The 24,786-nt window shown below is 47.6% G+C and overlaps 1 protein-coding gene across 2 annotated transcripts in view; it reads right to left on the bottom strand.

Moving 5' to 3' along the window:
* Positions 1–24,786, bottom strand: part of KCNN4 (potassium calcium-activated channel subfamily N member 4) — a 564,485-nt gene that overhangs the window by 132,292 nt on the left and 407,407 nt on the right. For both annotated transcript variants that reach the window (XM_069201258.1, XM_069201257.1), the window contains exon 6: positions 13,785–13,903. In XM_069201258.1, the coding sequence (XP_069057359.1) occupies positions 13,785–13,903 (119 nt within the window). The remainder of the gene's footprint in view (positions 1–13,784; positions 13,904–24,786) is intronic.

The following is a 24,786-nucleotide window of genomic DNA, read 5'->3' as shown; positions in this document are numbered from 1 at the left end:
CAGGTGAGGTTCCTTTGTAGACGAGTCACTCACACAGATATTGACACGCTCACACACTCACACGCCCACTCATAGATGCACTCAGACACTCATGCACCCACTCAGACATTCACACACCCACTCACATAGCTGTTTGACAGCTCTCACTTGCAGAAAGTGAAGTGTTTGCTCTGACTTGGCAAGAGCTGTCAAAGATCCCGCCAAGTGAAAGCAAACAGAAATATCTCAGGAGTGGGCACCTAGGGCGTAGCAGGAGCCAGCCCCGGGTGGTGGCGGTCCCCAGGGTCATCATTGGCTTGTCGAGGGGGGCAATGTGGCCCCCCTCTAATGTGTATTGCCCCAGGGAGGTGGTGGTCCGCGGGCCGAAATGGATTCCCCTCATTGTTCTATTTTAGCCCCTGGGATGTGGTGGTTGCCAAGCACCCCCTTCCCACAACTAAATCTTTGCCCCGGGGAGAAGGTGGTCCTCAGGGCTGGGGGGGGAGGGGCGTGCCCCATCTCCATTCATTGCTATCTTTGCCCCGGGGAGAAGGTGGTCCTCAGGGCTGGGGGGGGAGGGGCGTGCCCCATCTTCATTCATTGCTATCTTTGCCCCGGGGAGGTGGCTGTCCCTGGGGGCTTTTTGGGGGGTGGGTGCTTGTCCCCCCACATTGATTTAGTTTAAAGCCCCGGGGAGGTGGCAGTCCATGGGGCAGTGGTGGGGTTGGGTGCCCCCCCCGCATTGATTTACACCATCTCCCCGGGGACTGAAGTGAGCGTTGCATTTTAAAAACAAATCGTGAAGATTCATCAAACTGCGCCAACCACGGGTTACAGGGACATTATTGTTAGGAAATATAATAAAGAAACCTTGGAAATTCACTGGAAAAAACAAAGTTTACAGGTATGTTATAGTTAGGCTCATGTTTTACTCGTACCAAAGCAGTGAAATTAAGCTGTTATAGTTACCCTGAGCTAACTATAACTTACACCCCTGCAATGCACTGCTTATGACATTACATAGTACATAACCCATGACATGGTCAGTGACATCACCCATAACATCACTGATTACATTTCAAATGACATCACTGATGGCATAATCCACAGAATCACTCACACACCCATACAACCTCTCATAAATCCACTCAAGCACCCACAAAACCACTTACATACCCATTCACAGGCCAATACAAGTACTCACACCCACTCACTCATCCATAGAGCCACTCACACCTCCACTCACTCACTCACACACCCACTCACTCTCCAGTACAACTCACTCACCCATACAGCTACTGAGACACCCTCTCACTCATACAGCCACTCACACACCCACTCACTAACCATTACAGCCACTGACAGCCACTAACTCTCCCATACAGCTACTCACACAACCACTCACCCATACAGGCACTCACAAAGCCACTCACTCATATACCACTTACATACCCACTCACTCACTCATACAGCCACTCACTGACCCATAGAGCCACTCACAAACCTAGTCACTCTGCCATAGTTACTCACACAGCCACTCTCCTAACCAAAGAGCCATTTACACACCCACTTACTCACCAATACAACCACTTACACACCCACTCATTAACCCATACAGCTACTCACACACTCACCCTTAAAGCCATTCACACACCCACTCATTCACCAAAACAGCCACTTACAGACACACTCACACACAGATGGGCACATTCCCACAGCCACTCACCTAATATATGTTAGAAATAATATCACTCAGTAGTACAGAAAGTATACTATTTTAACTTTTATAGTAGCCGATAACACTTATCAATAGTGATATTAAATTATACTCTAAAATTCTGGCCAAATGGATGAGACAGCTATCAATAAGTTAGTGTCATCATGGCAACATGGATTTATTCCTGGGAGGGGTATGAGCGATCATATTTGCTGTGTTATAGCGCTTTTTGATGCAGCATCAGTGTTCGCGACCCCTATCGCCTTAATTCTGCAAGAGGCAGAAAAGGCATTTGATAGAGTTTCCTGGGGCTACTTATGGCAAATTATGGGCCGATATGGTATTGGACCATGTTATAGCAGGGCCCTGCAGGCCTTATATCAAGACCCTAGCGCTAGTATACATCTGTGGGGGGCAGTCAGGTATGATCAAGATTCAGAGAGGTACAAGGCATGGGTGTCCTTGCTCCCCTCTGTTGTTTGCGCTCTATATTGAACCCTTTCTTCAAAAACTGGAGCTGCCCTCTTAGATTGTCCCTATGCCAATTAATGGCTAGGACACTAAAGTTCTTACCTACGAGGACAACATTGCTATTGTCACTCCTTGTCCGGCTGAAGCGCTAGCTCAGATAGAAGGAACAGCGCAGGCCTTTGGGCAATTCCCTGCACAATCAGAGCAAGACTCAGGTCATTTGCAATCACTTTGCTGCACTCAGTGAGGATAGGGTGATGAAGGAAGCAATCTACTTAGGTGTTACTATAACAGCAGAGCTAGACCAGCTGATCGAGATGAATGTAGCACCAGTACTGAAACAGGCAGATAGAGATCTGATCAGATTAAATAACCTATACCCCTCTATTATGGGGCAGTGTCATATCATCTAGATGAATTTTTTTGCCTAAAATACTTTGGGGCTCATTATGACCCAACCGCCACGGTCACGGTTGGACCGCCGCCAAAGGGTCTGTCCGACCGTGACATTATGACTGTGGCGGAGCCACCACGGTCCAACCGCCGACACCGCCAGCCTGCAGCATGGCGGTTCAGGCGGTTGTAATCCGCCAGGGCAGCACTGCAAGCAGCGCTGCCCTGGGGATTATAAGTCTCCATCCGCCAGCCTGTCCATGGCGGTTTACACTGTCATGGAATGACTGGCGTAATGGGGGACTCTGAAGGCCCTTGGCATGGGTAGTGCAGGGGCAGCCATGCACAGCCCCGTCGCGCATTCCACTGCCCGAATTATGGGCAGTGGAATGCGCAACGGGTGCTGCTGCATCCGCTGCACCGTCGCATTGCAGCCGGCTCCAATAGGAGCCGGCTGCAATGTTAAGGCCCTGCAGTGAACTCCTAATAGTGCCGGCGGAGTTCAGGCTGCACAGGCGGCCTGATGGTGGGAAGAGTTTGGCCCTTTATCTTTTTCGGGCCATCCCTCTCGAGTTCAAGCATAGCAGGTTGCTGGCTATGAATAGAGTGGTCACACGGTTTATCTGGTCTTATTCCTAGCCTATATTACTGGGCCACTGCTCTCCAATATATGGGTCCGCTTTTTACATACCTTCTATATATGAGATTTTGCTTGAGATGGTGGCTAGAAGTAGTCTATTGCGGCAAGTTGAACGCAGTTATTTTTAAAAAGTCAGTTTTAAGATGGTTCGTGGGGCCCACAAGGTTTGGGCATCGATCTGTAAGAAACTGGTGCTGGGGAGTTATCACTATTACATTTTGATTCAGAACAAACCACCACTATCAAAGATTTTTAAGGGTTACCCTGATACGGACTGGGTGGCCCGTGCATTTGAGAGGCTGGGGGACTTCTTTTCTCGCGCCCTTGCCATACACTGCTAATTACCCCACAAATTACAGCACTCATGACATCTTTGATAACATTACTGACAATATCAATGTAATATTTGCAGTACATTTTTTTTTACAAAAAAACTGTGCACGGCAGGGGCACGAGTTATAGTTACTTTAGGGCATGTGTTATAGTTATTTGAGATGACTCTAACTGGTGAATTTCTATGTTTTTTTTCTATGGTTTTGTACGTTTAAAATGTGAGCCTAACTATAACGTCCCTGTAACATGTTTTTTTCAGTGAATTTCAGTTTTTTTAATTCTATTTCCTAACTATAACGTCCCTGTAACCTTTGATTTTTTTGGTGAATTTCTCAGTTTTTTTAACATATAGTAATTTTTATTACTATACATTAATCTAACCACTGCTACGGGAGGATGAGGTGTTTAATAGAAAGAACATTTGGCTCCTGAAGGCCAAACTCAGGTGCCCAGACCTATCCGGAGGTGCCCTCCTCTACACACCCCAAAATGTATGCCAGATGATAGTAGCCTGATGCATGCCCCACAATTTAGCCCTGAGACGGCAAATACCAGTGCTAGCTGAGTGGGCCTGTGAGTGGGTGCGTCAGTGTCAGAGTGGGTCTGTGAGTGGGTACATGAGGGTCTGAGTGGGCGAGTGAGTGTCTGAATGGGCCTGTGAGTGGGTGCGTGAGGGTCTGAGTGGGTCTGTGAGTCAGTGTCTGAGTGGGTCTGTGAATGGGTGGGTGTGTCAGTGTCTGAGTGCAACTGTGAGTGGGTACATGAGGGTCTCAGATGAACGAGTGTCTGAGTGGGTCTGTGAGCGGATGCGTGAGTGGGTGCATCATTGTCTGAGTGGGTCTGTGAGTGGGTGCTTAAGTGTCTGAGTGGGTCTGAAAGTTTGTATGGGAGTCTATGAGTGGGTCTGAAAGGGTGCATTGTGTCTAAGTGAGTCTGAAAGTGGGTGTGGGAGTCTATGAGTGGGTCTGAGTGGGTGTATGAGTGTCAGAGTGGGAGTGTGAATGAGTGCATGTATGAGTGAATGAATTAGTGTATGAATGAGTGTGAATTTTTAAAATTTTGTTTGCTTATTCGTGATTATGCTCGATTAATTACGAATATCGCACATGGTGAAGAAAAAATCATTTTAAACACATAATTTGACCCCTTATGCTACTTTTCATATGTTTTTTCAGCCCCAGGGACTCTCTCCCGTAACATAAAATGGCGGCCACAACTTTCTGTTCAGGTTGTGGCCAGCCAATTACAGCACTTTTATTTAAGCGCGCATTCGTGAAAATTTACGAATATTCTCAATATGTTTGCGAGCCCAGATAAAAAAATTGGATTTTCTTTAATTTCTCGTAAACTACTGAATGGATTTACACCAAATAAGCAGAATCATAATCTGTGTACCAAAAGCTAGCTTTCTGCCAAATTTGGGGTAAATCCGTCCAGTGGTTCAGGCTGTAGTCGTGTCTAAAAGTCCTGCAGGAATTAACATGGGAAACACAACTTTTTTAACACCCCTTTTTTATCTGCCCACGCTTTACGGATCACCCCAAAATTTTCTGTGTGCCACAAAAATTACAGGGGCACTTTTTTTGTAAAAACATTTGAGAAGATTCGTCAAATGGTGCCAAAGATATAGGCACAAGTCAAAAAACACTTTTTCTATGGAAACAGACCTGCCAGAAGAAAGTTATTTTATATAATATATTATCTAGTGGCGGTGCCATTAGGTAGTTATAGTTAGGACCATGTTTCCAAAGAAAAAGCGTTTTATGACTTGTTAATGCATTGTTATGGTAGATTCAATCAACCGTATTGCCTGCATGCAAGCTGCCAACCTCAAGGATGGAGAGCTGAGATTCAGAATATGACTCATGCTAGACAGGAAGTCTGGTCTACACCGCCTGCGATGACCAACGTAGAGGTCCGGTGGAACATACTCTTAGTGCTACAGCGACTACCAGCGATGACAATAGAAGATCTGCACTTAGCGCTAAGGAACAGCAGCCTGAGGTGACCACCACTGTGAAGCTACAGCACTGATTATCCACTATGCCTGTCAGGGTCTTGACACTACGGCGACGCCCGGCCTGCTCTTCGTGCTACAGCGACAACCATCCACAACGCTCTCTGTGCTCCTCCCAGTCTCTTCCACGACAACTATTTGCACCGGATTATGAGAAGGTAACTTTTTCAATGGGACTAACATCGTCCCTGTATCAGGCCCGCGCTCCATCACAGTCAGCCTAAACTTGTGACTTTCCTCAGTCTACCATGACCAGATAACCACAAGTGGTGCTTTGTGCTTTTGGGCGCTATAGTTACTTAAAACTTTGGACCTGCATATCTCCTATTTACTGATTGGAATTTTGGTGTTTTGGTCTTATTTATTATATTTGACTCTATTTTTCTGAGTTGGTAAGGGATTTTTTGCCTTAATACTGATGAGTGATGCATAAATAATCTGCATATTGCCTAAACCTGACTGCTTTTGTGCCAAGCTACCAGAGGGTTAAACACAGGGTAATTTAGTGAGTTTTGTGGTTCACCTTGACAAGGATTGTGGTTGTTGTCTGAGAAGGGTTTTCACTCCCTCAATCAGAACCCCACAAACTCACAGTTGTTGCTGCAGCTGAAGGATTTAGAACCTGCTAGTAGAAACATGTTCATGTGGCTTTTAGTGATGTCGATTATATTCCAACATCCTTCAATGCCTCAGCCTCTGCTTTTATTCCATGCATTTCATTGTCAGCATGGTTGCAAAAAAGGCAAGTGCCACAAAAATAAAGATTGAAGAATTTCTCTTGTGCACAAGTTTTGCACCTATAAGCCACAACCAGACCCCCTCTAGGCAAAGAGTTCTGGCTTGGTGAAGATAACCACTATAACACTTTCCTGCTGAGGAATAATCCAGTACTTGTGGCAATAAAGCATTGCTAATTGTCTTTGTTTAGGAAAAGAAAATCACTACAATGCTACATTGTATCGAAATAATTCACTTTCATTAGGCACAGTGTTGTACAGTCCTTTTCATGGAAAATACATTCTCTACATCAGTGTTTCTTAAACTCTGGATCGTAAACCACTGTTGGGTGTCCAGCCAAATTTCTGTGGATGACAAAAGTCCAAGCAATAAATAAAGATGGCTTTGAATTCTGTATTTATTTTATCAAAATTGCTCCGCTTCAAAGACAGAGCTCAAATAGCAGGCTATGTCTTCTGACAAATAGGTGTTTGGTGTTTTTTAACTCCTCTCAGCACTTTGAGAAAGAAAAGTAAAGTACATTTTGTGATAATCTTGCTGGAGTACGGGGGTATGAATTAAAAGGCTGTAGGAGGTCATTTGTTTTTAACAAAATGAAATGTAAAAACCTTCAATCAATCAATCATACAGTATTTGAGGGTATATAGGCACTTGCTGCAGGTGTCATTCGAAAAGCCAGGTTTTCAGTCCCTTACTGAAGTGGAGCAGTGATGGCGCAGTGCGGACTTGGAGGGGGAGGGCATTCCAGGTATTGGATGCTTGGTGGGAGAAGGAGCGCCCTCCTGTGCGGCAGTGGCATATGTGTGGTATTTTTACAAGTGCGAGGTGTGCAGAGTGGAGGTTCCTGTGTGGTTGGTGGAGGTGGAGCCGGTGGTTAAGGTAGGTGGATCCTAGATTGTGGAAGGCTTTGTAGGCGCGGGTCAGGAGTTTGAAAAGACATCTCTTGTGGATCTGGAGCCAGTCGAGGTTCTTCTGATGCATAGTTACGTGGGCTGTCTTGGGCCGCCTGAGGATCGGTCTGGCTGCTGCGTTCTGGATTGTTTGGAGTCACTGCAGGAGTTCGGAGGTGGGGCCCGCCTAAAGTGCATTGCCATAGTCCAGGCGGCTGGTGATGAGGGCCTACGTCACTGTCTTCCTTGTGTCCAGGGGGACCCATATGAAAATCCCGTGGAGCATGTGGAAACAGGCTGAGGAGATGGTGTTGACCTGTTGTCTCATGAAGAGTTTGCTGTCGAGGATTATGCTGAGATTCTGGCTGTGATCCCTCGGTGTCGGGGCTGGTCCGAGTTCCCCTGGCCACCAGGAATCTCTCCAGAATGTTGAGTCTCTGCGGAAGATAAGCACCTCCATTTTGTCTGTATTGAGTTTCAGGCAGTTGTCCCTCAGCCCAGTGGAAATGTTCTTCATGCAGTTGTGGAAATTTATCTTCATCTGGGAAGTCTGTTGGGAGCGAGAGGATGAGTTGTGTGTCGGCGGCGTAGGAAATGATGTTGATGTCGTGTGCTCTCACAATGTCTGCTAGCAGTGCCATGTAAATGTTAAAGACAGTTAGGCTGAGTGAGGATCCTTGGAGAATGCAACAGATGCTTGGCTTGCGAGGTGAATGGGGTGAGGTGGCCTCTCTGGGTGCGTCCGGTGAAAAAGGCTGCCATCCACCTGAATGTGTTGTGAATAATCCCAATTTGGCGTAGTTGATCGATGAGTGTGTGGTGAGAGACGGTGTCAAAGGCGGCACAGAGGTCAAGTAGGATCAGGGCGGCTGCTTTCCCTCGATCAAATAGAGCACAGATGTTGTCCGTTGCGGCGATTAGAGCTGTCTCAGTGCTGTGATTGGCTCTGAAACCTGATTGGGGTGGGTCTAGCAGGTTGTTTTTCTCCAGGTGTTCAGTGAGTTGGAGGTTGATGGCCTTCTCCAGGACTTTAGTGTGGAAAGGGAGCAAGGAGATGGGGTGGCAGTTTTGCAACTTGTTGGGGGTCTGCAGAGGGTTTCTTGAGGAGGGTTCTGATTTCGGCATGTTACAAGGCATCTGGGTAGGTGGCTGTGGTGAGCGAGGTATTGATGATGGTGGTGAGCTGTAGATGATCTTGTCTCTTCCGAGGTTGAATTCTGTGGGGGCTGGGGACGGTTGGTGCCCCCGAGTGGATGGAGGTCATGATGATGGCAGTGGTCGGTGTGCTGAGCTGTTCCCTTGCGGCGAGCAGGTGGTTGGCGATGTCTGTGGATGGGAAAATGGGGGGTTCCATTGGTTGGGGGTCGACGTTTTTGTAGATGGCATCTATCTTGTTGTGGAAGTGTTCAGCAAGGGCCTCTCAGAGTTTCCAGAGAGAAGGGTGTAGGAAGTTGTCTCTGTATATACTATACCAAAATGAGGTATGGTGTGTAGAGTCCTAGGGTTTCCCAGAAGCTTAACAGAGGCTAAAGTAGATAATACTAATGCTCTCTTTTGTAGTAGTACAAAGCCAAGAAATGAGTCACACACTCAATGACTAACTCCAGGCCAGTTGTTTTTACATAACAAAAATATATTTTGTTACTTTATTATTAGAACCAGAAGATCTTTGTTGCAGGTAAGTACAGCTGTAAATAGGTATCAAGCATATGTATCAAATGTACTTTGTTTGATGTTTGCAGATAAAGCAGTTTACAAATAAGTAACACTTTTCTATTTCAAAAGTTGACACAGTGCAATTTATAATAGAAGTCAATAGAGTCCTGAGGGTGGGGAAATGTTAGCACAGTTAGCAGGTAAGTACACAACTTACGATTCCAGTCTTCGGGGTTAGGATGTCAACAGGACAAAGTTTTTAGGCTGACCCCAAAGGTGCACCACCAGCAACACGGGCCGGCTGGGTGCAGAGGTCAAAGTTGGCATTGGGGTTTCAATGGAATCCTATGAGGCCCGGGGTGCTCAGTAGAAAGAAGATTCCAGTTAAGTACCTGCGGTTCGAGGACACAGGCCTAGAGAGTTTAGGTCAGACCAGGGAGGCCACAGGTCTACACCAAACACACACCCTGGGTAGCAATGGGATGGCCGGGTGCAGGGTGCAAACACAGAGCTGGGTGCCCAACTCTTTTCAACAGGGGGACCCCGGAGGTCACAAAAGATGCTGCAGGCTGGGTCCAGGGAGTTGGTTTGGGAAACCAAAGGTTGAATAGGCAGGAGAAGCGCCCGCTGGACGCTGCTGGACCGTCAATCGGAGGCAAGGGGCCTGAAGGTGCAGGGGGCCACTGGGGCATCAGGAATCTTCGTCAGATCTGGTTGCAGCCAGGGGGGTCCTCTGGATTCAGGCTGCATGCATTGTTGTGTTGGCCAGGAGGGGTCAACCCAGGGTGGACTCCAGGTCAAAATTGCCTGGGGACCTTTTCTGGAGCGGTGGCCAGTGGGTTCAGAGTGGGCAGGGCTTGTGGATCCGGGGCCGTCCTGGAGTTCTTTTGGAGGGTTTCTCTGGACAGGTCCGCTTTCCTCTGGAGTTCTTGGTCCTCTGCTGGGCAGGTAGTCCTCTGGGGGTTTCTAGAGGTCTCTAGTCCTGCATGATGTGTTGCCTTTTTGGAGTAGGAGTCTTGAAGCTACAGACAGGCCGGTAGGGCTAGGACCAAGTCAGTTGTCGCCTAGTCTTCACTGCTGGGGTCGGCTTTGCAAACCTTCTTTCTTCTTGAGGTTGCCAGGAATCTGATGAATAAGGTTCAGGGGTGCCCCTAAATACTAGATTTAGGGGCATTACAGGAGCCAGAGGGCAGTAACCAATGGCTACTGTCCCTAAGGGTGGCTACACCCTTCCTATGCCCACTCCCTTTGGGGAGAGGGGCATATTCCTATCCCTATTGGTCCGTCCTCCAAACCAAGATGGAGGATTCTGCAAGGAGGGGGTCACTTCAGCTCTGGACACCTTAGGGGTGATCCGAGCTGCAGTGGTCACTCCTACTTGTTTTACCTAACTTTACCGGCAGACCTGCCGCCAAACGTGGAGCCTGGTCCAGAGGGCGGGCCACTAGCTGGAGTCCCCTGGGGCACGGTAACAGGAGGCTTGAGCCTTCTTTGAGGCTCACCGCCAAGTGTTACAGTTCCTGCAGGGGGGAGGTGCAAAGCATCTCCACCCAGAGCAAGCTTTGTTTCAGACCCCAGAGAGCACAAAGGCCCTCACCCATGGGGTCAGAAACATGTCTGTTAGTGGTAGGCTGGCACAGATTGGTCAGTCCTGCACTGAAGGGTTGGGTAAAATACAGGGAGCATCTCTAAGATGCCCTCTGTGTGCATTTTACAATAAATCCAACACTGGCATCAGTGTGGGTTTATTGAGCTGAGAAGTGTGATACCAAACTTTCCAGTCTTCAGTGAAACCATCATGGAGCTGTGGAGTTCATAATAACAAACTCCCAGCCTATGTACTGAATATAGCCACCCTGCACTTTCAATGTCTAAGAATGGACTTAGACACTGTAGGGGCATATTGCTCATGCAGATATGCTCTCACCTGTGGCATAGTGCACCCTGCCTTAGGGCTGTAAGGCCTGCTAGAGGGTGGCTTACCTATGCCACAGACAGTGGTTTCTGGGCATGACACCATGAAAGGGATGCCATGTTGCCTTTATCTTTTTCTCCCCACCAACACATACAAGTTGCAATGCCAGTGTGCATGTGCTTGGCGAGGGGTCCCTTAGGGTGGCACAATACATGCTGCAGTCCTTAGGGACCCTCCCTGGTCACAGAGCCCTTGGTACCACTGAAACCTTTTACAAGGGACTCCGGCCACATGTACGAATATTAGGTTTTGAGACTCGCAAATTGTGAGTCACAAAACCTGATGTACAACAGTGTCACAGACACTGTTTGCGATTCCCAATAGGTTGCAAATTACCTACCTCATAAATATTCATGAAGTAGGTCGCAATTTGCGACCCCATTGGGAATAGCCGCCCTCACAGGGATGGTGGCCTGCTGGGGACAGCAGACCACCATGTCTGTGACTGCTTTTAAATAAAGCAGTTTTTTTTAAAATGCAGCCCGTTTTCCTTAAAGGAAATTCCAAAAACAAAAATGAAAAAAATTATTTTCATTTTTTCAGAGCAGGCAGTGGTCCTATTTTCGCTACCATTCACACAGGGGGAGGGGTCCCCTGGGGACCCCTCTCCGTTTACGAACGCGTAGCACCAATTTAAAATTGGTGCTAACTGCGATTGTTTTGTGACCGCATTCACGGTCACAAAACAATCCTACATCGCACTGCGACTCGCAATTAGGAAGGGAGCGCCTAAATAGACTTACAAATCGCAAAATAGGGTCTGTACATACCAAAATGCTTTTTTCTTGTCGCAAATGGCCCGATTCTGTGAATCGGGCCGTTTGCAACAAGAAAAAAGGTACGTACATCTGACTCTCAGTGGGGGGTAATCATGCCAAAACGGGCACTTTCCTACAGAGAGTTGGAGTTTTGGACATCTGATGGGCATGCAAATTATCTGACGATGGTGAAGAGCTCTTTGGTCTGGTTGGTAACTGATTCGATTCAGTGGGCTAGGGAGACTTTTTTGGTGGATATGATCTAGTGGTGGTTTGCGTTGAGGGCTTTTTTGATAGTGGATTGGTCAGAGGGGTTCTTACTGGTGCGCCATCTTCTCTCTAGTTGTTGGCAGTTGCGTTTTGCCTTCCTAAGATCTAAGGTGTACCAGCTGGCTTGCTTGGTGGTATTGCAGATCTTGGCTTTTTTGACTGGGGCTTTCTGATCGGCTGCTCTGGTTATCCAGTTGTTGCAGTTCTGTACAGCCTGATCCACACTGGTTTTGTCATCAGGTTGTGTGGTGCTGAGGGAGTTGGTCCAGAGCTGATGTGTGACCTTGGACCAGCCACCTGAGGGGGCGTTGTGGTTGTTCGGGGCAGGGCGGTGGGTTGCGGTGATGGTGAAGTGTATGATGGAGTGGTCCGACCAGGTGAATCCCAAGGTGTGGCTGTACCTGACTTTTGTTGCTAGAGATGAAGATTGGGTTCAATGTGTGTCCTACTTTGTGTGGTGGGTCTGTAACCATCTGCTTGAGGACAATGTTGTGTAGTCGTGCTAGGCCTTTAATGGAGTTGGTGCCAGTGGTGTCATTGCAATGGAAAATGAGGTCTTGCAGGAAAATGCAGTGTTTGGATTCAATGGCGAGCGGGGTGATGAATTCCGCGATGTTGTTGCTGAGGTCAGTCCTCGGGTCCAGTGGTCTGTATGCAACAGCGCCTTTCATTATGGTGTTGTCATTGGTGTGGAGTTGGAAATTCATGTGTTCCATGATCAGCGAGATTATGTTTTTGTTGACAGTACAGGTGATGAATTCCTTGTGTATGATGGCACTGCCCCCTCCGTGTCTGTTAGTGCGGTCATGATGTTTCATTTTGGAGCCTGGGGTGTGGCTGTGGCAAAGTCTGGGGCTGATGCCGGGGTGAGACAGGTTTCTTTGATGAAGGCAATGTTGAGGGTGGAGATGGTGTTCCAGACTTCGGTTGCATGTTTGCAGAAAGATCTGGCATTTATCAGGAGGCATCTGAGTCGTTCCGGGGCTATTTTGTTGAGTGCTGGTGCCAGGGTGTTGGTGGCGGATGTAGCTGGGATTGAGGAGCATCAACAGTGGATGCAGGAGAAAGGGCCTTTTGTGTGAGGCGGTGATGCAAGGTGGCAATTGATGTTGTGTCCTGGGTTGAGTGTGAAGAGCTCTGCAGATAGATACTTCCGGGGGGATGAGTTGGGCCAAGTTTCCTGGAACTGGGCACGGTCCAGGTGCAGAGGAGCTTCCTTTGACTCACCTGCTGTGTATGCCCTACATATATAATATAGTCTTGGAGGTGGAAGGGGCTGGTAGGGGAGGTACTGGTAGTTTCATATTTTGCTGCCATTCTTGCACTTGTGTTGTTGGTTTTAGTGTTTTGTAATATTTCTTTTACTAGCTCTTTGTTGGCTTTTTGTTGCTTAGTGGCTTCCTTTTAGATCATTGGGCATTATTTTGGCTCTCGGTCTTCCCGCTCCCCCGCCTTTCTCCTGCCACCCTCCCTCCCGCCTCCCCTCCCGCCTTCTACTACACAATGCTATAGTGACATTACCCACCTCATGTAGATTAAAGCTGGGTGGATCACAAAAGTTTGTTGTTTTGAAAGTTAGGTTGTGGTTCTAAAATATTTTGGAAGGACTGCTCTACAGCTTTTATCTGTATGCCTTTGAATTATTTTCCACCCTTTGGCACTATACTCTACTGGTTCTCTTTGCCGTGGATGACACAATCAAAACAGTTGGTCATTTCAGAGGAGCATCTGCTACCTTGATGTAGTAGGAAGTGGAGTTGGAAATGTTAGTACAGTTGGATATTTTGGTGCTGGATTCAAGCACTCCTTCTCCAGCTGATGGATATAATCTGCTTCACAACATGATACATTTGGTGCCTGTGGACGTGGTCTGGCTTTGGATTAGGGGCGCGCCGGAGTGAGGTGCAAATAAAGGTCATTGTGTATAGTACATTCAGATATACTCACGTGTGAATAGCTCTTAGTAGGTACCGCTGGTGCTGTCTCACACTTGCTGGTTCCTTCCTCTTGGCATGTTTGTGTACGAGCCAGGCTTCACGCAGAACATTGGCCGCAGCACATTTAATCTGTTGATTAAACATATAGGAAGAGTAGTTGGTTAACATGATTGCTGTGTTTTTTTCTAGATTTTCCAGTCCTTTACATCCAAAAAACTGGGGCCCTACTCCATAGTGTGTGCTAAACCTCCTACAGGGACAACAAGTGCAAGCATCTTTTTGTATAACCCTCACCCACAAGGGTTGCCACTTGGTGGCATGCTTCATCATAGGGTTATTCCCGTTCCACTGTGGAACAGGCGTGCTGGTACCTGTGAGATACACAGGAGCACTGGACGGTATACACCAAATGGTAAATAGGAGGTGGAGGGGTTTTATTGTGAATTAAACATACCTGCGGGGTAGGGAAGCTATGCTTTATTCCATCCTCCAGACGATATGATTAAAAAGGCAAGAATTGTAGAAAGTGTGTGTGATTTTAATGACCCTTCTTTCTACATGGTCTACATGTTTCAAGCCACCCTTCCCTGTGGCTTTCATCAGGACCAAAGGATTACTCTCCCTGATCCACTCCTAGTTAGACTATCCAATAACAGCAAAGTGTTGCGACTTCACACAGCCTGCATGCGCAAATACACTTTTCACCTACTTGGTACTACATTCTGTGATACCTGTAACATATAAGGAGAGAATTAGGCTTCCATGTTATTTGGCACAATCATAAGAAACAGAACGCTTCACACCACCAGTATGTTAGGCATCAAGAAACATAAGATAGATTTGGTGATAGAATCCGTCTGATGTAGTGATTAAAAGGAAATTTGGTGAGTAATACCCACTGGAAGGATGTGGTAAACCCAAGGTGTAAGATAGAAGGAAGAGCCCCTCCTTGATCTGTTCATGTTATAGCGCCCCTCAGCAGAACGCTTGTATATGTGCCCAGGTATTTATACCGTGAACCGGCCCCACAGGATATTATCATTCAGGCCTACGTTCTGTGTATTGAGTTTAAAAACCCATTGTTGTTCCTTTTAAAAAAATATTTTTTCGCAATTGGATGTCTTATATATCAAGGACCACCCACTGGTAATCCGTTACAGTGTATTTCTTTTCCATGTAGTGGGTGAACATCTTTGTGGTTGTTCAGCAACACCCAGGGTCCTGCGGTGTTCCCCTATTGTGTTTTTTACTTTGTGAATGGTCGTCCCACTCCCATCACTTTCCTGAACACCTGAAGGACACTGGTGAGACCACCAGGCAGATGAACCATAACTATTCAATTCTTTGTCAACTCTATAGGAACAATAATCTGTAAGCGCTCAATAATTTCCTTAAATCATAATCCAAGTCAATGTAAATCATTGTAATCTCCTATTTAAGATTATGGAACTTAATATAATAAACGTTTTTGTCTGACTATAAACACCTTCCTAGTCACATGCAGACTAAACTACCTGCTAACTGTAAAACAGTGGTTTATTAGGTGAGGTGGATAGCTGTCCACAACAAGTAATAAAGTCAGTATTTTGCGATGTCCAGTCAAAGGTTCAGTAATTTATACCTGAGCACAGCCCCTGGTAGCTGTAGCACAGAGAAGACTGCCCATACTTAGAGAAAAATAGTAAAGCATTTAAAGGTATCCAAACAGTTAAAACCTTGAAAACAAAACACAATAAAAACTCCACTCTGATTTCCAGAACTAGAGTAACATTTAATAAACCAAATTACTCCAAGATAACAAAATGAATTGTTAAAATCTAAGTGAATAAAGCGTCAAAATATGTAAAGTGCCAGAGGTGGTCAGTGGTCACAGTAGACTTGGATCTAGGTGCAATTTGAGGCCAACCATGATGGAGCGCAGTTCGGACACACCAAGCAGATTAGGCTCGCTAGGGACTGGATGTAGGGAAGTTTGAAAACAAATCTACGTCCCAGACTGAAAAGAAATTGCTTTTGTTCTAAAGAAAAACTCATCTCTGCATGTGCCAACCTTAATTCATTTTCCTTCATTTAATTAATTTAATTTGGTATTCTTTAATAAAAGCCATAGATGTACAATTATGTATCAAGCAAATAAGTATGTCCATAAGTAAAGAAGTAGTGAAAGATGTGTCTTACACAATAAAATAACCGTCTCAAAGTTTGGACCCAGGTTCATAATAGTCAATAAAAGCAATTGTGAGTGCTAAAAGCATATTTAAATCAAGTTAAAACTGCCAAACAAACTGCAACACAAATGTCACTAGATTGCAGCTGTTGTAGGAAAGCTAGGGCTGGCCTACAGTTGCTAAGGCTTTGCATCTGATAGAGTCTTCTAGTTGCAGATTCTTTACCTTAGAATTTCCCCAGGCATCAGACTGGATTTGGAAGATTTTTGGTGAGCAGTGCCCCTCTGGGCCAGTAGGTGGAACTGTTCGGCTCTGTGTGCACTGTTGGTGGCATCTGCAGCACCTATATGAGCACTACTTAGGCGCACCAACGTCAGTTCTTTTCTTTCCTTGCCAGCCAGCGCTGATCTAGAGAACAGCTACCCTGTCAGTCATTTTTTGACTGAATTTTTTCAACGTTTTTTCAAGTCTGTTTTTGAGGTTTTCCTCCTGGTGTGGCAGGGATGTCATCAAATAAGGCCGGCTTTAGGCTCTGTGTCACCTGTCATCGACTGATGTCAGTGACTGACTCGCACTTTTTATGCTTTTGGTGTCTTGATCGCAACCACGACCCCAAGTCGTGCTCTGACTGCTGCGCCATGAGTCAGAAGGCCTTGCTGGTGTGCTCCCTCAAGCTTCTGGGGGCTGCTTGGTGTGCGATGCCGTGATGTTTGAGGCCCCAGTCTAGAGGAAGAGCCCGGGAGTGGTCATGAAGTCTGAGATCCTCATCGCACTCCAAGTCATTGGGCCACTCGGGTAAGGCTAGTCACAAGAAGAAGTTGAAGAGATCTTTGACATCACTGTGTCTGTTGGCCAACAAGGATGCGTCATTCATCAAGGCTTTGTTCCGATGTAGAATCTGTGCCTGGACCAACTCTGCGCCTTCCAGACTTCCCGGGTGCAAGAGTGACCCCCGCCCAACTGAAGGAATTCTATGAGGCCACCCACTTCATTTTTGTGCGGGCCAACCCCTCCAATGTGCCTTCATGCCTGGAGGATCAGCAGGGGCCCCTTCTGTTTTTTGTTGGCTGTTTCAGCCTGTGCTCCAGTCAAGCCACGAAGATCTTTTTCTGGATCTGAACCGGCACAGGTTGTGCCACCTTGATCTTCCCCAATGCCGGTCCCGATGCCGATGCTCCCGGTGCCCACTGGCGGCACCGCACATACTCAAATCCCTGACTCTGATATGGACCTGCAGGAGCGTCAATTGACGTTGCTTTTGGTGCTGTTTGGGGCCAATCATTCCAGGTCGGAGCCTGAGCCTATTCCTATGTGCTAGGACTTGGAGAATAATGGGAGGATTCGCTGGCCCCTGAAGAATACCAGCCCTATCAAAAATCTAATATGGACTGGTGTGAGGAACTCGGTGAAGCTAGTGGATTAGATACTTCTCTAGTTACTGGTATGCTTTCTCCCCCTACAATGGCTATGGAGGATGGAGCGTCAGTCGCTATGGTGGTGCGGATGGCAGCCAAGGTCCTTGATCTTCAGTTGGCCATGGAGGTCAAGACTAATGTCTTGACAAACTCTCCCCCTCAAAACCCCTACTGTTCAATAAAGCCCTCAATGTCTGGGGACATTGTCCAAACCCAACACAGGGGTTTCTGTAGATAGGACGATTACCCATTGCCACCAACTCACAGGACCCAAACTTCCTCACCCAACACCCTACCCCAGAGAGCTTGGTGGTCCAAGCTGCTACATCCCATGTAAATCCTGGTGCATTCCCTACCTCACCCCCGGAGAGGGAATCCAAGAGAGTGCAAGCTTTGGGGAAGAAGATGGCATTGCAGTCTGTGAGCACTGAATGCCCTTAAGACCGCTACTGCCACGTGCTGTGGGACACTGTTGCACAGGTGCTGTCAACAGTCCTTGATGGGGCCTGTGTCGTGCTCGTTCAGGCTGTTGCCAACAGGAGAGAGGCAGCAAAATTCATTTTACGTTGTGTACTCAACAAGACTGATTCACTGGATAGAGTGGCTTCATCTATGGTGGCCATGAGGCACCATACCTGGTTGATGACAACTGGCTTTTCGAGGGATGTCCAATCATCTCTGATGGACATGCCCTTTGACGGCTCCCATCTCTTTGGAGACAAGGAGAATTCATTGCCAGAGTGCTTTAAGGACAGTTGGGCTACAACCAGGTCCTTTCCTTGGCCCCACATCACCTACAATCATTGTTACACTCCTTTCGTGGGTATAGAAGGGGCTTCCAGCTGCGCCAGTACCCTCCAAGCCTCTGTGTCGCACACGCTTCCAAGCCTCTGCATGACCAAGAGCACGGTACTCACAGATCAGGATTTACCATCATCTGCCCCACTGGCAATCCATAACATCAGATGAGTGGGTTTTGCAGATCGTCCAAAAGGGCTACTCCCTCCCCTTTGTGACCACCTCTTCCCCCATGGCACCATCTTACGACAGGCTGATGGAGGATCATCTGTCTCTTCTTCAAGAAGTCACAGTTCTCTTGGCCAAGGGAGCCATAGAGAGGGTGCTGATGCCAGAAGTGGGTCGTAGGTGCTATTCCTGCTACTTTCCTGTGCCAAAAAAGGACAGAAGCCTTTGTCCTATCCTAAAACTATGGCCCCTAAACTATTTCCTCAAGGAGAAGTTCAAAATACTCATGTTAGCTCAGGCACCGTCTGCCCTAGACCCAGAAGGCTTGATGGTAGCACTGGACTTGAAGGACGCATACCTCCACATTCCCGTCCTTCCTGCCCACAGGTGTTACCTGCAGTTCACGGTAGATCACAAACACTTTCAGTTTGTCATTCTCCATTTTGGCCTTACCAGCGCCTCTGGGGTGCTCACAAAGGTGATGGCAATGGTTTCAAGTCATCTGTGGATATCAGGGGTGCCAGTCTACTACTATCTCAATGACTGGCTGATGAAGACAGGCTCACCCAAGGCTGACGTCTCTCACCTCCAGACTACAAAAGACTTCCGCATTCAGCGGGATTTATATAAACATACCAAAGTCACACCTGACTCCTCTCAGATGCTCCCTTTTGTCAGAGGTATTGTAGACACAGTGCAATTTCAGGCGTACCCTCCCAAACAGTGAGTTCAGGATATTCAGGCTATGATACAGATGTTTCAGCCTCTATCCTGGATTTCGATGAGACAGACCCTGAGGCTGTTGAGATTCATGGCCTTCTGCATCCTGCTGGTAACACATGCCTGCTGGCATATGCAGGCTTTGCAGTGGGACCTGAAGTTCCGATGGGCACAGCATCAGAGGAATCGCTCCGACATGGTCCAGATCTTGGAAAGAACTATGAAAGATCTGCAGTATTAGCTAACGCACAGTGATTGACTCAGGGGCACATCCCTCTTCCTTCCCCAACCAGATCTCACAGTAGTGACAGATGCATTACTTCTAGGAGGGGGCGGCCATGTGGGCCAGGTGGGGATCATTGGATTCTGGTCTCCAGTGGAATCCGAACTCCACATCAACCTACTGGAGCGTTGAGCAATCTGACAGGCATTAAAAGCTTTTCTACCCTCCATCAAGGCTAGTGCAGGTATTCATGGACAAAACCACTGCCATCTGGGGAGGGGTCTTGGACCCTTTGTCAAGAGACTTTGCATCTTTGGACATGGCTGGAACATCAGGGCATATCCCTGGTGGGTCTTTGCATGCCAGGACAAACAAACTCAGCCTAAGATGCCTAGCGGATCACAAATGGCGTCTCCAACTGGAGGTGGCGCAAGTCCTCTTTCAGCAGTGTGGAGCACCTCATTCGAGAACACGTAATATGAGCAGTTTGGCGCACTGGAGTTGCAAGGGCAGTCTCGCTCAGAGATGCTTTCTGTCTCGAGTGGAGCTCAGGCCTTCTGTACTCCTTTCCGCCCATACCTCTCAAGACGATAAGGAATGACTGGGCCAAAGTCATTCCTGTGGCTCAGGACTGGGCATGAAAAGTCTGTTATCCAGAGCTACTGAGCATAGCCATCGCTCCTCGGATCAGGCTGTCTTTTCGGGAGGACCATCTGGCGCAGCAGCAGGGTTCTCCACCCAAACCTGTCCAGTCTCCGCCTTCTTGCGTGGAAATTAAGCAGTGACAGTTGACAGATTTCGACGTTCTTTCCAAAGTCTGTGATGTCAACTTGGTAGCTAGGCGCCCCTCCATCAAAACGGTATACACCTGCCATTGGAGAAAAATGTTTTTCTGCACACAATGCCACAAGCTGATCCCCTTTCTGCTCCCCCTTTCTAAGGTTCTCCTTTTTGTTTTTTCTCTTGCCCTGCTCTGGGCTCGCTCAAGTGCTACCTCTCTGCTATCTTTTCTTTCCTGTGGCTGCCTGACCAGCCATCCCTCTTTACGTCCTCTACTGGAAATAGGTTTCTCAAAGTTCTTGTATATCCCTTTTCTCCTTCACATTTATCATGCCCCAGTGGGACTTTAATCTTGTGCTAACTTTTTTGATGTGTGTTTCCTTTGAGTCTCTCCATAAATGTACCCTCAGGCTCCATACAATCAAACTAGCCTTCCTCAAGGCGATTACATATGCCTGGAGAGTGAGTGAGCTCCAGGCCTTGTCATCCAAGCCTCCTTACCTCACCATCTACCATGACAAACTGGTTCTTCAAATAAGAAGATTCCTTTCTTCAAAAGTGGTCACTCCATTTCACGTATGCCAATCCATCACCTTCACTACTTTTTACATTCCTCCTCATCCTTCTAAAGAAGAGGAGTGACTCCACCCTCTGGACCCAAAAAAACCATTGTTGTTTTACCTTGATTGAACAAAAGAGTTCCAAGTGAACGGCCAACCCTTCGTGGGGCATGTGGGAAAGAAGAAGGGAAGGGCTGTGCAGAAGAGGAACTTCTCAAGATGGGTCATACTCTGCATTAAGATCTGTTACATATTGACCACAAAGCAGCCTCCTGAGGCTTGCAAGCTCTGTCCACCAGAGCTGCATGCCTTAGCTCACAGAATTTCGGTCCTGGATACAATGTGGGGTTTTTTGCACACGTTTACAAAGCACTATTGCCTGAACAGTCAGGTCCGCAGGGATGTGCATTTTACATGTTCAGTCCTGCAGGACTTCCTCGAGTGACATTTGTCCCCAGACCTAGAGTATTTTTTTATATAGTTTCCTTGCCAGCTTAACCTGCACCTTGTCCTTCAGAGTAGACTTAAGTGCTCTTTGCAAATTATGATGCGCTACACTACATGTTTTATCAAACCAACTGTAAACTTGATTACCTGGCTTGCCATTTTTTGTGACTAATAACTTCGACACCTTTGCACAAAGTGAAATAAACTCAGACATAATTAGTTTAGGATCAGCATCTAAGGACAGGCAAATGGAAATTGCCAGCTCCTCGCCCTGTGTCAGGTCACACAAAAGTTGCCTACAATTTACTTTCTTACATTTCAATTTCATACCAAAATTGGATGTAAAAATCAATTCACCCTCAGCTCTTCCTTGGGCTTTTTCAAGTTCCACCTTTAATCTCAACTCAAGTGAACTATGGTCACTCATGCAGTTGCTCACAATTGTGAAATCCCCCATTAGTGAACTAGATCATTCGTAACTATGATAAAATCAATGGAGCAAGGCTTGCCATGTTCATGGAAAGTGGGAAGTAATGAACAAGGTTTGAAACAAAGATCTGAAAAAAAAAACAAATAATGACTTGTAAGGATCTTATTTAAAACATCCCCATAAGGGGTGTTCATGAAATGTGTAATTAAATCCCCATTTGGGACGGTTAACCCACACACTGGGGTATGACTGAATTTACAGAGCTTTAAATTAAAATCCCCCGCCCAGATGAGAGAAATTTGGGATTTATTTGGAAAGTCAGTACACAGTTTGCAAAAAGTAGCACGGGACAAATGCTCTTCCCATGCACACATAATTCCTCTTAGGCCTAGGGCAGACCTTAGAGACGGACCGCTGTTCCGTAGGGGACCACCCCCTACTCCCAGCTTGTCTTTCTTGAATCTCCTTTCTCTTCCTTTTGGGCAGAGGAGAATTAGCAATCCCTGCACCTTTGTCAATGACTTCCAGCTGGGGATCCCTACTAACGCTAGGATTTTGTACGGTGGAGGCATTACAAAGCGGATCCACTGAGGTCCTCACAACCTTGGGGGGGAGCTACCCCCTGTGATGTACATGGCTGTTCTTCATTTGCTACTCATGCAGGTAAGGAAAACAGTGACTGGCGTTGAACTTTATCTATGCGTTCCTCCACCAGACCTAATTCTGTGTTAAGTGCCCCCATTACAAATGGAATCAAATTGTATTCCCACAAAAACAAATGAAGAGACCAGGCTTAGCTCAATGTTATTGAAAAACAGGGAGTGGCATTTACTCTTAGGAGGTCCTGAAAACATTAAAGCCTTGGAACGGTTGACTTTTAAGCCTAAGTTTGCCACCAAAACGAGGGGCCGCTCCTCAAGTGAATAATCACTAAAACAGGCCAGATTATACCACGTATTATCCATCAGAAGCAGTGAGCTGTTAGAAGATGACTGTGAGGAGTTTCGGGGTGTTATCTCAAACAACGGCATGGCTGACAGGGCAGGACGGTCGAAGTAGGCTTTCAGCCTCTAGTGTTTGAGGAGGCAGAGGCTGGGAAGGTGCCATGACTCCTGCCTGTTCAAAATGATGGCAGCGAAGGATACAGCATGTCGGAGTACCAGTGTGGCGAGAGTAGTGAGCGAAAGTCAGGAGAATTGTACAAGGAGGAAGAAGGTGGGGGCATGGTCAGCAGCCCAACATGGCAGCCGCAAGCTAGTGGAGCTCCGGACCCCAAGCTTCCCTCCCTCCACATCTGACACGATCCACCACAGTCCTCATCCCTCTTTTCCACTCTTAAAAACCTGGGAGTGACACACGACCCAGGGATGCCCTCGAGTCATCGATCTGCTGACTCTGGAGGCGGCGACGGGCACCTGACAGTGGTGGCTCATTGCGGTGTACTTGGGAGTAGTCCGGAGGCCGTGTGGTGTACGAGTCACAAGGGCAGCCCCCAGGGTCATTGCATGGCGGAGCTGTGGCGATGCACTCACCTTTAACCTGAGAAGGGCCACGGAGCTGAAAATTGAAGAGGCCTCGGATGCCCCGGCTGCGGGAGCGATCTGGAGCTGTGGCTCGCGAAGGGTGGCTGGTGCCAGCTGTGCCCTGGATGCGGGGGCCCTCCTGGCCTGTAGCAGATCATCCCTGTATTGCTGGATACTTACAGACTCAACACTCAAGGTGAGCATTTGGGGGGTGTGCCCGGCACTAGCAATCTGTGTGCTCCTCCTCCCTCGCCACACCAACACTCCCCAAGTCCCCGTGCTACGGCACATTGTTTACAAAATGCGATGCAGCTTGCGCTCGAAGAGGGGCTGTTTAATCTGGGCCCTCCCAGAGAGCGGGCCTCAGCAGGAGGTGTAGCGCCGCAGAGGGAAAGCAGCCCTGGAGACTTGGAACTGACTGAGGCGGAGATGCACCCCAGGACTTGCAAAACCTGCATGTAGACATCAGCCCCGTGGTGGTGAGTGGCTTGAATGTGCTGGAGGTCCACAACAGCTGCCCTCCTGGTGTGGCAAAAAGAGGTGTGTGCACCGACCGGGCCCGGAACAGCCCCTCAGAAGATACATCTACTGAGGTTGCCGTGTCCCGGGCTCAGCGTTTACCGCAGAGAGGTGGTGGGCTAGGCCTCGAAGAAAGGGCACTCTGATTTGGTGGCCACCACCTGATATTGCGGGCGGAAAAGACGCCAAAAAAACACAAGAGAGTAAAATGGACAGATATGCGATCCCAGCGTGTGCACAGAAGGAGGGCATAGTCACCCGGTGAGAATCGACCGGCAAAGGTGATGAAGCACCAAAGCCAACTCTTGGAGAAATCATGGCTGCAATCTGAATTATACAGGGCACCCTTGAACCTAAAGTGGACTCAGTGGTGGCAGAGATGTCACTACTTCGTGCTGAGGTCGATAAAGAAAAGGACCGCCTAAGACACACAAATCTCTGACACAACTGCAGCGTTTCAAAAGCAAGTAAGCCATCTGCAAACAGACAATAGCAACATGCAGGCGTGACTGGAAGATTTGGAAGGCAGGTTCAGGTGCAACAACATCTGTCTGGTGGGGGTGCCTGAACGCATGGAGGAGCCCTGCACCAACTTCTTAGTAGAGGACTTCATAATGAACGTCTTAAAACATAAAGATCTTTTCAAAAACTTCTGTTGAGCGGGCCCACAGGGTGCCCATGACTGCCCATAGACTCCCCAGATCATCATCGCACAAATATTTAACCACAGGGACAGAGACGCTGTACTTCAGGCAGCACGTCGCAAGCAAGGCTTGAAAATTGAAAATGCTACAGTCAACCTTTACCCAGACTTTACCTTCAGGGTCCAGCAACTGGGCTGCAGCTTCCTAGCGGTCAAAAAGGTCAAATAGAACATTCAATATATGATGCTTTTCCTCGCCAGGCTGCGAGTGATCTCTGAGGGGAAAACATGGCACTTTGACACTCCAGAAGCAGCCTAGGAATGGCGCCCTCCTCCGGGTGGCAAGGGTAGCGGAGCCACCCGGCCACTGAGGGGAGTCTTGAACGAAGGGACAGATGAAAAGCGACCGGTCCGAAAAGATGGAGGAGGGGCACGCAAGCAGATCAATCACCCCCAGTTGGAAGTTAACTATAATGTTTTTTATGGATGAAGGGCACCTTGAAAGTTGGGGAAGGGCAGGTAGTTTGGAACCCGCCATGAAGGGTTCCAGGGAGGGGAGGAAATGTTCTTGACAAAGGTAAGTTCAGGTTTGAGTAACAGTGCAGTGATAGCAAATTA

This window comes from Pleurodeles waltl, chromosome 7 (genome assembly GCF_031143425.1).
Source record: "Pleurodeles waltl isolate 20211129_DDA chromosome 7, aPleWal1.hap1.20221129, whole genome shotgun sequence".
NCBI lineage: Eukaryota > Metazoa > Chordata > Amphibia > Caudata > Salamandridae > Pleurodeles > Pleurodeles waltl.
This window is presented reverse-complemented; position numbering and strand designations above follow the sequence as displayed.